Source organism: Triticum urartu, chromosome 2 (assembly GCF_003073215.2).
Source record: "Triticum urartu cultivar G1812 chromosome 2, Tu2.1, whole genome shotgun sequence".
NCBI lineage: Eukaryota > Viridiplantae > Streptophyta > Magnoliopsida > Poales > Poaceae > Triticum > Triticum urartu.
The window spans coordinates 465,139,338-465,153,680 of record NC_053023.1 but is presented as its reverse complement, the minus strand read 5'-3'; the positions used below and the strand labels follow the sequence as shown (position 1 = coordinate 465,153,680).

Sequence of the window (14,343 nt, the reverse complement as noted above, 5' to 3'; positions counted from 1 at the left end):
AATTTTATTTCTTTCAAAAAAGAAATGGATCTATCAGGCAATTCATGGATCTTCCATCTAAATAAGAAATGGAAAGAAAACGGCCAGTTCAGACATAACAATGACACAAGAAGCCTGCTTAACGCATGTCCGGTGATGAAAGCATGTGCCACACATATAATTGGCCTGGGAGATGGTGTGCTGCTTCACTGAACTGTCCCTGTGTACAGTTTCTTTCCAAGTATTTCAGAGAGCCAGACTGGAATCATATGCTAGGCACAGCAGTAGGGACGGACCGTCTCGTAGGACATACATGCATCAGTACTGGGTACACTTCATTATTGGCAAAGGGAGAACTGGATACAGTTTGTTTAACCTTAGCACCCAGAGAAACAGAAGGATGTAGACAAAAAAGCTTTGACGGGAAAAAATTATGCACTCAAAATGGACCTCAGACCTTTTCTAATGGGCGGTACCACACATGCGCAACGATTATTCACCAAATGGCTGAAGAGGTGTAATTTAGACCTGTTGTTTTTCTGCATGGTAGGAGATCAGAAGTTCTGATGGCTATGCAAAGAATCTACATGTTCAGAGCGGAGACTTGATGGGGTCTCGCTGCAGCGCCTTCTTCACGAGCTCGGTTTGCTCCTGGACATGGACAGTATAGAAACCTGTAGCTGTGGCTGCAGATGGGGCCCTTCCGACGTACTTGATATCATCTATGCTGCCACGACCGAGCGCCCTCATCGCGGTCAGCAGGCGAGGATTGATGTAGGTATACGCCCCCATGTTCATCGGTTCTTCTTGGCACCAAACAATCTCGGCATCTGCAAAACAGAAACACGCAGACAGTATATACTTTTAGTGCTGCTAGGCTTCATCATCTTTTTGGTGGTTATTACTAGAATTCACTAGAGCAAACAATATGAGGTATTCTCATACTCACAAGTGTACTGGATCAACAAAATTGTTTTTTTTAAACTAGAAACAGGTATCCTGGTTAATAAAATACATAGTCCTGCACTACTTGACCGATCAATTCCTATTGTTCTGTACCCCATTTCAAATAATATTGGCATGTAAGATAGAAGAGTTTCTCTCCCTACATGCAAGCCTTGTATGTTTTCACGAAGAGAAAAAGGACTACTCGATATAGCGACGCAATGGACATATCTGAGAAAGGTATTTTTTGCCACATACTTGGATATCTCTTCAGCTCACGCTGAATGAGGTCGTAGGGGAATGGACAGAGCTGCTCAACTCTACATATCGCGACATCATTGGAATCCGACTTCTTTCTTTCTTCATCCAATTCATAGTACACCTAGATCATAGCAAAGTTAGTTATAAAATAAGTCGGTGAAGAAGCTGAGTTTGCAACTTTGTTGGACGTATAGCTTCCAGCAAGTATAACATAACCTACCTTTCCAGAACAAAGAACTAGACGTCTGATTCCTTCCTCAAGGTCCTTATGGTCATTCCGGTCTTTTATTAGACGCTTGAAGCGTGTCCCTTGCTTATCAAATCCAGGGTGACCAGCAAGATCATCGAATTCAGATAGACTGGATTTGCAGTCCTTGTGACGAAGGAGATTCTTTGGAGACATCACAATTAAAGGCTTTCTGAAATCCCGGTGTATCTGCAAACATTGGAAGATACAGGTTAACGCACCGAAAGATGGTTGCGAAGGGCAGGAGGAAGGGATGGGGGGAGGGAGGTTGTATTATTATATTCACCTGGCGACGCAGCACATGGAAATAGTTCGCAGGAGTGGTGACATTCACGACCTGCCAGTTGCACTCCTGGATTTGCTTCCTCAGTGTTGGATCCATCTCAGGTATAACATAGGGGTTATCATCACTCATCTGCAATCATGGACAATCTTAAAAAGGAATATAGCTAAACCAAAAGGTAGCAGCATTTAAGATCTCCATGACCCAGGCCTAGGAAAGAAACTTCATAGTTGCAGAATTTGTTGGTTCTGCAGGTTTGTATTTATATTAACAAAATATGCAATTTAACATATTTGGCAAGTATTTCAATGAACTACCTTCAAAATGCTTCACCAATACTACATGGATTTTGGCTCTCACGTGTTGTGAAGTACAACCCATAAATTGCATGATACAGAAGACCAACTAAGAATCAAGTCTGGTGTAGTTGCAACTTTCTAGCCAGAACTCAGAAGTAGAGGAAGCACAATACAAATGTTGCGCAATTAACATGCACTCTCATGAAAAGAGGTTTGCCTATGAGGTATTTAGCTTTGTCCTTGTTAGGTCATGCGAACAGGAAAGCCATAATAAGCAAGAAAGTGGAGGGAAAAAAATACATTTTGCCAGTAAATGGGGAATATTTATATAAATAATGAGGTGTATGGTTATGGCAGTTCCAGCATTGTGTGTGTATATCATGATAAAATTGTGTAAGAGCTAATGTACAGTAAGTGCTCTCCTCATATGTTCCTTTTATGTGCATATATAATACAGGTACTTTAAATGGAAGAGATACTTGTGTCCACATCCTTGCAACCTGGGCAAAATGATACCTGAAGGAAGCGCTCCATTCTCGCACTAGAATGTTCAGGCCCTTGACCGTCATATCCATGAGGAAGGCAGACAACAAGCCCAGTCTGGCGGAGCCATTTTGCCTCTCCGCTACTAATGAACTGATCAAATATCACTTGAGCCCCATTTGAAAAATCACCAAACTGTGCTTCCCATAAAACCAGTGAGTTTGGGTTCTCCATTGAATAACCCAACTCAAAGCCCAGAACAGCAAATTCTGACAGGGAACTGTTCAAATTATAGCACACATCAGGTGATGGTAAACCAGATCAATTAAAAAAGGGAAATACATCAAGGGACAACATCAGTATATATATTTAAATAATGTTCAAATAATTATTTAAATGACAAGCTTATATTCAGATGACAATGTTATGACTTTGTAAAGTGCACCCCAAGTAGTCTCTACCTAAAATTACTAATTTAGTCACTTAAGAGAATATAACAATTTGTTAAGAATTGCCTCTTCTTTTTCTCACTCCAGATTTTCTTAACAGTTCCAGACAATTATGAGCATGTAGAAATCAACCTTCTAAACCAACTTTGTTATGGGTCTACCAATTATTCCAAGATGGTGTTTAGTTAGTTATTTTCTATTTCTCTAGATCATCCCAGAACATATAATGCTCCGAAATTATACAACATGTATTTAGCCATGATTACATCCCTGAGCAACATGTCTGCTACACATGCCACGTGTGCTGCTCAGTTCAACGGGTACAAACCTTGTTGCATACCTCAGCTGCTAAAAAATCATGACAGTGTATCAGCAAAAAATGCCAATTATTTGGCCAAGGACAAATTTGTGGAGCCTTAGCATGCCAAATTGCATCTTCAGTAATACTGGCCCCAATTTGTTTATGTTCTAACCGTTCTCTTTAGAAATAAAAAGGGTAGTGTCAATTCTCCATTCCAGAGTTGACAATAACGAGCATAATTGGTCAGTTATGTGTCCACTGTCAAATACTGGTGGATCAAGCCAGCCTTAAGCTTTCTCTTATGTATATGGATATAAAAGCAATCACTATGTACAACATAAAACCAACATTATAACTAAACTAGCTGATACAGTTTTCGGTCTATCTGCTTATGGTGATTTCATGTTTCATTATATAAGAAATCTAACTTAAGTAACCCATGTGCACCCCTAACTGGAACAAGTTAGCAGACTACAATTCTTACCTGTTGCTTACAGTAAATAGTTCCTCATTCTGGTTCATGACAAGATTATCAAGTGGGCAATACTGCTCCCCAGTTTCTTGGTCATGGATGACAGAATGGCGGTGGCTGAATGTACCTCTCTCAACATCCTGGCCACTTAACCTGACATGGTTCCCCTCAATTATAAGAGTTGCAAAAGCAAGTGCTTCACCCACTGCCCAGTCAATGCCTTCCCCAGTCTCAATCATTTGGCGACGCAGATCAAAAATCTTCTTGACAGCCCTGTGAGGTTTGAAAGTTTCTGGCAGTGTTGTCATGGCTTCACCAACACGTTTTAGAATCTCTGGCTTGACACTGCATTGTTGCAAATGCATTACATCAAATACACTCACACAAAATGTGGAGGGAAACACAGAAACAACCAGACTGGAAGGAAAGAATCATTTACCCGGTGTTTCGGATACGTGAAATCTGTTCTGGGGACTTAAACCCAGTCCAGTAAGCAGAAAGCCAGTCCCTCTTGTTGGGGATATCGTCTTTGCTCTTTTTGAATTCCTCATTCAGTATGGTGCTGACCTTCTTGTGTATCTTGTCAATATCTTCCTTGGAGATCTTCCCCGATTCTAACAGCTGGTTTTGATATATCTCAAGCGCACTTGGGTGGTTCCTAATCACCTGATCCAGATAGAAAGATATCTTAAGTTGCTTGTATAATAATATCGCTATTTTATTACGCAGAATCAGTTTTACTGCTGATTCATAGCAATCTTTCTAGTTCTGCTTACCAATAGATAAGTAAAATACTTCAGGCTCACAGGTATGTCTACTAAATGATAATTAGCCAGAGTTCCAAAGATGGTGTTTACTCAAAAAGTAAGGAATGATCAGGACTAAAATTAAGAATGAAAAGGCCAAATGCATATAGAATTATGGGCCAGATCATAATCATAATGGTGTTTTCCTTTTTTTCTTTCCTTTGGGAGCGGGGTGGGCGTGTTGACAGTACCTTGTACATTTTAGGCTGGGTGAAGGAGGGCTCGTCAATCTCATTATGCCCAAATCGACGGTAGCATACAATATCCACCACTACATCAGAATGAAATGTTTGCCTCCACTCCGCAGCAAGTTCACAAGTATGAACCACAGCCTCCAAGTCGTCACCGTTCACATGGAAAATTGGGGCATCCAATGCTTTGGCTACGTCTGTACAATACTGTGAAGATCTCCCTGACATCGGATCAGTAGTGAATGCAACCTGATTATTGACCACAAGATGAATTGTTCCGCCAGTGGTGTAGTTTGGAAGTGCACTCAGATGCAGGGTCTCATACACAACACCCTGCCCTGAGAAGCTTCCATCACCATGCAATAGCACCCCTAGATTCTTGGTCCTGTCAAGATCATTAGAATAATACTGCTTTGCTCTGGTCTTCCCAGCAACAACAGGATCGACTGCTTCCAAATGACTTGGATTTGCAACCAACGATAGATGGATATGTTTCCCACCCCTGGTAGGCCTATCATATGAAGTTCCTAGATGGTACTTGACATCACCTGTCCCTGTATACAAACCCTCCCCCTCATTGACAGGCTTGGTACCACCACTAAACTCGCTGAAGATCTGTCGCAAGGGCTTACGTACGACGTTTCCCAAGACATTGAGCCTGCCTCTGTGTGGCATCCCAATGACAATACTCTCTACACCAAGATCAGCTGCCCTGTCAAACATCTCCTTCATACCAGGAATCAGTGTCTCGGCACCTTCTAGGCCAAATCGCTTTGCAGTGGTCCACTTCTGTGCCAAGAAATTCTCAAACTGGGTACTCCAGATGAGCCTATCGAGCATGACCTGGCGACGATCATAGGTGTACTCCCTTGGGTTAACTGTCTCGATCCTCTCCCTCAGCCAGTTGCACTTTTCCCGGTCCGGTATGTGCATGTACTCGTAACCAATGGTGCCACAGTAGGCCTGCTCCAGACGTCCCAACACAGAACGAAGTGTCTGCACAGGCCGATTCTCCGACAAGAACCCAGCCATCCTCCACACCCCGAGGAAGAACTCCCGATCCAAATCAGACTCAGAGAAGCCGTAGAACGCCGGGTCCAGGACATCCGGAACCGCGCGCTGCTCCAGTCCAAGAGGATCGAGCTTGGCCTTCATGTGGCCGCTCACCTGGTAGGCGCGCACGAGCAGCAGCAGCCTCATACTCTCCTGGATCGTCTGGCCGGATATGCCGGGGGACGTGGCGGCCTGCCCGACGAAGTTCCGGAAGAAGTTGTCCCAGGACTCGTCGACGGAGGTCGGGTCCGCCTCCCACGCCCGCTGCAGCTCCTCGAGGTACACGCTGCTGGTGCCATCGAGGAAGCTGTCGGTGAGGCGCGAGAGCGGCACGGCGCGGGGCTCAGGCGCCGCGTACCGCCGGGGGAGCGTCGAGTGGAAGTACCGCGGCGCGGGGCCGGCGAACGGGCTCGCCGGAGCGCGCGACAGGCTCCTCCGCAGCGCCACCCGGGCTAAGCCCGACGCGGCCCGGAACAACCCCATTTTCAGATCGAATTTCCTCTCCCGACGCCAAATCTAGCCGCGGAAAACTGGACGGATTGGGGTACCGATCAAAGAGAAACAGAGAATTAGATCATCAGGAGAAAAGATCGGAGCAATCCAAACAAGTTAGGGTTCGTCACCTACGTCCGGATTCTTCGGTGGAAGAATGCCTGGAGCGGGTTCCACCCACGACGCCGCCGCGAGGGGAAGAGGAAAAAGATGGACGTGGATAAAAGGGAGGATGGGGATATATTCGATATTTTTCTTGGATGTTTTCGCGAACAAGGCGTTGTTGATGTATAGAGAATACTATTTTGGGTCCCTCCCGTGCTAATTGTTCATACTTTTCGTTATGTGGATACTTTTTAGACCATCTCTAGCAGATTCGGTATATAACTGTCCTGTAAATTTCGTTTATAGTATCTTGTAAACAAAATTTACGGGACGGAGGCCTTCTTGTATAATAAATCTTGTTAAATGTTGTCGGATTTGCACTTGATTTCAACATAGATAGTTTCACAAGCCTTCGCGCTATATCCATCACCGTAGTTCCACAAGCATAGTTCATACATACAAGCAAATTAAACTACTCCCTCTGTCCCAAAATTTTTGTCTTATATTTGTCTAAATACGGATGTATCAAGTCATGTTTTAGTATTAGATACATCCGCATCTAGACAAATTTAAGACAAGAATTTTGGGACGGGGAGAGTACTAGATAGATAGTTTCGCACATAGCACACTGATAGATAGGTCAAACTGAAATAACTAGACTAGATAGTTCATGCTAGCATCTACTCGTCGTTGGAGTCGTCGAAGTCGTCCTCATGGGGTGGGGGCTCGTTGTCGTGGAGGGTGTGGTAGATCAGCATGCCAGAGAGGAGCGAGGCGAGTTGGTACTCCTCCCGGAGCGGCGGCACGCGCGCGGCCGCAGCTGCATCTCAGATGGCGGCGGCCTCCTTCACCGCCCACCACGCGCGCTCGGCCACCCAGGGGCGCTGGATGGGTGGATCGAACATCTGCCTGAGGCGACGGAAAGTATCCCACCCGGGCTACGGGACTGTGCGTCACGGCGGCGCGCCTGCTCCCTGTGCCTTTTCGACACCGGAGGGCGTAGGAGGAGTTTCTGGCCTCGTCGTCGTTGCGCTGCTTGCGGGAATCGAACCCACTGCGGCCGCCAAACCCCCTGTGGCACCCGAACCCCCCGCTGCCATCAAACCCGGATCCAACGGACACCATCTCCGATGGTCAAATGCGTCGTAAAACGTCGCCGGAGGTGTAGGGATTTATCGCCGGAGAATGGATTTCGCGGCGGAGGTGGATGTGGGGATTGCGGGACGGGAACACTAAAATGCACCGACGCCCACATTATGGAGGAATGGAGGGAGGTTTACGGGCCGGGCCCTTTTTAGCGAACCTTGTCGGGCCTTTTTTTGGCCCATCCCGTAAAACGGCCGGAAAACTCACTTCACCGGACTTACATGGGATCTACTATAGATGCTCTTAACCCTTTTTCCTATGCAATCACTGTACATCTCATTGTGTCAAGTTTTGGGGCTTTTGGGGCGAATGTCTCTTTCACCGTTGGATTTGAGCACGAATCTTAGAGCACAAGACATCAACCACGGTAGCGAATGAAAGCATTCAAAAAAAGGCAGACGTCGCGAACACATCCACTCGTCTTCGCACCACTCATCTCCATCTCTCTCGTCGCTAACCCCCCCTCTCCTCTTTCTTCCCGCCGACCACCCCCTCCATTTCTTGACCCCATAGTGGCGCCGAATCATTCCTCCCCCGGGCGGTTCTCTCGCAATGGTGTTGCCCGGTTCCTAGCGGTGGCGTAGTGGTGTGGTGCAAAGGTGGAGGCTCGCGGTCCATCGGATGTCGTGTCACAAGGAGGAGGAGTCCGTGGAGGTGCTGCTGTTGGGGAATGCAGTAATTTCAAAAAAAAATCCTACGCACATGCAAGATCTATCATGGTGATGCATAGCAACGAGAGGGGAAGAGTATTGTCCACGTACCCTCGTAGACCGTAAGCGGAAGCGTTATGAAAACGCGGTTGATGTAGTCGTACGTCTTCACGATCCGACCGATCCTAGTACCGAAAGTACGGCACCTCCGCGATCTGCACACGTTCGGCTCGGTGACGTCCCGCGAACTCTTGATCTAGCTGAGTGTCGAGGGAGAGCTTCGTTAGCACGACGGCGTGATGATGAATCTACCGTCGCAGGGCTTCGCCTAAGCACTACGATGATATGACCGAGGTGGATTATGGTGGAGGAGGGCACCGCACACGGCGAAGGGATCAATGATCAACTTGTGTGTCTATGGGGTGCCCCCCTCCCCCGTATATAAAGGAGGGAGGGAGGAAGAGGCCGGCCTAGGAGGAGGCGCGCGCCAAGGTGGGGCCATCCTACTCCAAGTAGGTTTGCCCCCCCTTCCTATTCCTACTAGGAGAAGGAGGAAAGAGGAGGATGGGAGAAGGAAAGAGGGGGCCGGCCCCCAAACCCTAAACCAATTCGGTTTGGGCCTTGGGGAGCGCGCCCCACACCTTGCTTGCTGCCCTCTTTCTCCACTAGGGCCCAATAAGGCCCATAGACTCCCCGGAGGTTCCGGTAACCTCCCGGTACTCCGAAAAATACCCGATACACTTCGGAACCCTTCCGGTGTCCGAATATAACCTTCCAATATATCAATCTTTATGTCTCGACCATTTAGAGACTCCTTGTCATGTCCGTGATCACATCCGGGACTCCGAACTACCTTCGGTACATCAAAACACATAAACTCATAATACCGATCGTCACCGAACGTTAAGCGTGCGGACCCTACGGGTTCGAGAACTATGTAGACATGACCGAGACTCATCTTCGGTCAATAACCAATAGCAGAACATGGATGCTCATATTGGTTACTACATATTCTACGAAGATCTTTATCGGTCAAACCGCATAACAACATACGTTGTTCCCTTTGTCATCAGTATGTTACTTGCCCGAGATTCGATCATCGATATCTCAATACCTAGTTCAATCTCGTTACCGGGAAGTCTGTTTACTTGTTCCGTAATGCAACATCCCGTAACTAACCCATTAGTCACATTGCTTGCAAGGCTTATAGTGATGTGCATTACCGAGAGGGCCCAGAGATACCTCTCCGATACACGGAGTGACAAATCCTAATCTCGATCTATGCCAACTCAACAAACACCATCAGAGACACCTGTAGAGCATCTTTATAGTCACCCAGTTATGTTATGACGTTTGATGGCTGATGTCTACTACACAACCTTCTTCTTGTAGACATTGTTGGGCCTCCAAGTGCAGAGGTTTGTAGGACAGTAGCAAATTTCCCTCAAGTGGATGACCTAAGGTTTATCAATCCGTGGGAGGCGTAGGATGAAGATGGTCTCTCTCAAGCAACCCTGCAACCAAATAACAAAGAGTCTATTGTGTCCCCAACACACCCAATACAATGGTAAATTGTATAGGTGCACTAGTTCGACGAAGAGATGGTAGATATAGGTTTTTGTAATCTGAAAATATAAAAACAACAAGGTAACTAATGATAAAAGTGAGTGTAAACGGTATTTTAATGCGTTGAAATAAGGCCTAGGGTTCATACTTTCACTAGTGCAAGTTCTCTCAACAATAATAACATAATTGGATCATATAACTATCCCTCAATATGCAACAAAGAGTCACTCCAAAGTCACTAATAGCGGAGAACAATGAAGAGATTATTGTAGGGTACGAAACCACCTCAAAGTTATCCTTTCTGATCGATCTATTCAAGAGTCTGTAGTAAAATAACACAAAGCTATTCTTTCCGTTCAATCTATCATAGAGTTCGTACTAGAATAACACCATAAAACACAAATCAACCAAAACCCTAATGTCACCTAGATACTCCAATGTCACCTCAAGTATCTGTGGGTATGATTATACGATATGCATCACACAATCTTAGATTCATCTATTAAACCAACACAAAGAACCTCAAAGAGTGCCCCAAAGTTTCTACCAGAGAGTCAAGACGAAAACGTGTGCCAACCCTTATGCATAAGTTCACAAGGTCACGGAACTCGCAAGTTGATCACCAAAACATACATCAAGTGGATCACGTGATATCCCATTGTCACCACAGATAAGCACATGCAAGACATACATTAAGTGTTCTCAAATCCTTAAAGACTCAATCCGATAAGATAACTTCAAAGGGAAAACTCAATCCATTACAAGAGAGTAGAGGGGGGAGAAACATCATAAGATCCAAAATATAATAGCAAAGCTCGCGATACATCAAGATCGTGCTGAATCAAGAACATGAGAGAGAGAGAGAGAGATCAAACACATAGCTACTGGTACATACCCTCAGCCTCGAGGGAGAACTACTCCCTCCTCGTCATGGAGAGCACCGGGATGATGAAGATGGCCACCGGGGAGGGATTCCCCCTCCGGCAGGGTGCCGGAACGGGTCTAGATTAGTTTTCGGTGGCTATAGAGGCTTGCGGCGGCGGAACTCCTGATCTAGGTTTCTTTCTGGAAGTTTGGGGTTATATAAGAGATGTTGGAGTCGGGAACAAGTTAGGGGGTCCCCGAGGCGGCCACGAGGTAGGGGGCGCGCCCCCCACCCTCGTGGTGGCCTCGGGACTCTTCTGGCCCATCTCCGGTACTCCGTGGGCTTCTTCTGGTCCAAAAATGATATCCGTGAAATTTCAGGTCAATTGGACTCCGTTTGATTTTCCTTTTCTACGATACTCAAAAATAAGGAAAAAAAACAGAAACTGGCACTGGGCTCTAGGTTAATAGGTTAGTCCCAAAAATCATATAAAATAGCATATAAATGCATGTAAAACATCCAAGGTTGATAATATAATAGCATGGAACAATCAAAAATTATAGATACGTTGGAGACGTATCAAGCATCCCCAAGCTTAATTCCTGCTCGTCCTCGAGTAGGTAAATAATAAAAACAGAATTTTTGATGTGGAATGCTACCTAACATAATTATCAATGTAATTTTCTTTATTGTGGCATGAATGTTCAGATCCGAAAGATTCAAGACAAAAGTTTAATATTGACATAAAAATAATAATACTTCAAGCATACTAACTAAGCAATTATGTCTTCTCAAAATAACATGGCCAAAGAAAGCTCATCCCTACAAAATCATATAGTTTGGCTATGCTTCATTTTCGTCACACAAAATGCTCCCATCATGCACAACCCCGATGACAAGCCAAGCAATTGTTTCATACTTTAGTATTCTCAAACTTTTTCAACTTTCACGCAATACATGAGCGTGAGCCATGGACATAGCACTATGGATGGAATAGAATATGATGATGGGGGTTGTGTGGAGAAGACAAAAAGGGAGAAAGTCTCACATCGATGCGGCTAATCAACGGGCTATGGAGATGCCCAACAATTGATGTCAATGCAAGGAGTAGGGATTGCCATGCAACGGATGCACTAGAGCTATAAATGTATGAAAGCTCAACAAAAGAAACTAAGTGGGTGTGCATCCAACTTGCTTGCTCACGAAGACCTAGGGCATTTGAGGAATCCCATTGTTGGAATATACAAGCCAAGTTCTATAATGAAAAATTCCCACTAGTATATGAAAGTGACAAAACAAGAGACTCTCTATCACAAAGATCATGGTGATACTTTGAAGCACAAGTGTGGAAAAAAGGATAGTAGCATTGTCCCTTTTTATTTCTCTTTTTTTCTTTTCATTTTGGGCCTTTCTTTTTTTATTTGGCCTTCCCCCCTTTTGGGGGACAATGCTCTATTAATGATGATCATCACACTTCTATTTATTTACAACTCAATGATTACAACTCGATACTAGAACAAAATATGACTCTATATGAATGCCTCCGGCGGTGTACCGGGATGGGAAATAAATCAAGAGTGACATGTATGAAATATTATGCATGGTGGATTTGCCACAAATACGATGTCAACTACATGATCATGCAAGGAAATATGAAAATGATGAAACGTGTCATAATAAACGGAACGGTAGAAAGTTACATGGCAATATATCTCGGAATGGCTATGGAAATGCCATAATAGGTAGGTATGGTGGCTGTTTTGAGGAAGATATAAGGAGGTTTATGTGTGACAGAGTGTATCATATCACGGGGTTTGGATGCACCGACGAAGTTTGCACCAACTCTCGAGGTGAGAAAGGGCAATGCACGGTACCGAAGAGGCTAGCAATGATGGAAGGGTGAGAGTGCGTATAATCCATGGACTCAACATTAGTCATAAAGAACTCATATACTTATTGAAAAATCTACAAGTCATCAAAAATCAAGCATTACGCGCATGCTCCTAGGGGGTAGATTGGTAGGAAAAGACCATCGCTCGTCCCCGACCGACACTCATAAGGAAGACAATCAAAGAAACACCTCATGCTTCCAATTTGTTACACAACGGTTACCATGCGTGCATGCTACAGGACCTGCAAACCTGAACACAAGTATTTCTCAAATTCACAATTACACAACTAGCACGACTCTAATATTACCATCTTCATATCTCAAAACAATCATAAGGAATCAAATTTCTCATAGTATTCAATGCACTTTGTATGAAAGTTTTTATTATATCCCTTTTGGATGCCCATCATATTAGGACTAAATTCATAACCCAAGCAAATTACCATGCTGTTCTAAAAGACTCTCAAAATAATATAAGTGAAGCATGAGAGTTCAACAATTTCTTCAAAATAAAACTACCGCCATGATCTAAAAAGATATAAGTGAAGCACTAGAGCAAACGACAAACTACTCCAAAAGATATAGCTGAAGATCAATGAGTAGTCGAATAATTATGCAACTATGTGAAGACTCTCTGACATTTAAGAATTTCAGATCTTGGTATTTTATTCAAACAGCAAGCAAAGCAAAAGAAAATAAAATGACGCTCCAAGCAAAACACATATCATGTGGTGAATAAAAATATAGCTCCAAGTAAAGTTACCGGTGAATGAAGACGAAAGTGGGGATGCCATCCGGGGCATCCCCAAGCTTAGGCTCTTGGTTGTCATTGAATATTACCTTGGGGTTCCTTGGGCATCCCCAAGCTTAGGCTCTTGCGACTCCTTATTTCATGGTCCATCGAATCTTTACCAAAAACTTGAAAACTTCACAACACAAAACTTAACAGAAAACTCATAAGCTCCGTTAGTATAAGAAAATAAATCACCACTTGGGTACTGTTGTGAACTCGTTATAAATTAATATTGGTGTAATATACTGTATTCCAACTTCTCTATGGTTCATACCCTCCGATACTACTTATAGATTCATCAAAATAAGCAAACAACACATGGAAAACAGAATCTTTCAAAAACAGAACAGTCTGTAGTAATCTGTATCAAATGTATACTTCTGGAACTCCAAAAATTCTGAAATAAATTTTTGGACGTGAGGAATTTGTCTATTAATCATCTGCAAAAATAATCAAATTAATAGCACTCTCCACTAAAAAATGGCACCTAATCTCGTGAGCACAAAAGTTTCTATTTTTTACAGAAAGATCGCAAAGACTTCACCCAAGTCTTTCCAAAGGTTCTACTTGGCACAAACACTAATTAAAACATAAAACCACATCTAAACAGAGGCTAGATGGATTATTTATTACTAAACAGGAGCAAAAAGCAAAGAACAAAAATAAAATTGGATTGCCTCCCAACAAGCGCTATCGTTTAACGCCCCTAGCTAGGCATGATGATTTCAATGATGCTCACATAAAGGATAAGAATTGAAACATAAAGAGAGCATCATGAAGAATATGACTAGAACATTTATCTAACCCACTTCCTATGCATAGGGATTTTGTGAGCAAACAATTTATGGGAACAAGAATCAACTTGCATAGGAAGGTAAAGCAAGCATAACTTCAAGATTTTCAACACATAGAGAGGAAACTTGATATTATTGCAATTCCTACAAGCATATATTCCTCCCTCATAATAATTTTCAGTGGAATCATGAATGAATTAAAAAATATAACTATCACATAAAGCTCTTTTTTCATGATCCATAAGCATAGGAATTTTATTACTCTCCACATA

The 14,343-nt window shown here is 43.8% G+C and overlaps 1 protein-coding gene across 2 annotated transcripts; it reads right to left on the bottom strand.

The window, feature by feature from the left end:
* Positions 1-289: 289 nt before the first annotated feature.
* Positions 290-6,556, bottom strand: LOC125537920 (2-oxoglutarate dehydrogenase, mitochondrial-like). Of its 2 annotated transcripts, none has more exons than XM_048701242.1 (9): positions 6,397-6,556; positions 4,717-6,299; positions 4,159-4,385; positions 3,732-4,064; positions 2,531-2,777; positions 1,719-1,847; positions 1,406-1,621; positions 1,183-1,306; positions 290-809 (listed from the first exon to the last, which is right to left on the bottom strand). In XM_048701242.1, exons 2-9 carry the CDS (start codon positions 6,250-6,252, stop codon positions 571-573), a joined length of 3,051 nt encoding a protein of 1,016 aa, XP_048557199.1. In that variant the 5' UTR covers positions 6,253-6,299; positions 6,397-6,556; the 3' UTR covers positions 290-570. The 2 variants fall into 2 exon arrangements, with proteins under 2 accessions (XP_048557199.1, XP_048557200.1); XM_048701243.1 differs by having other exon boundaries at positions 6,393-6,550.
* Positions 6,557-14,343: the final 7,787 nt, after the last annotated feature.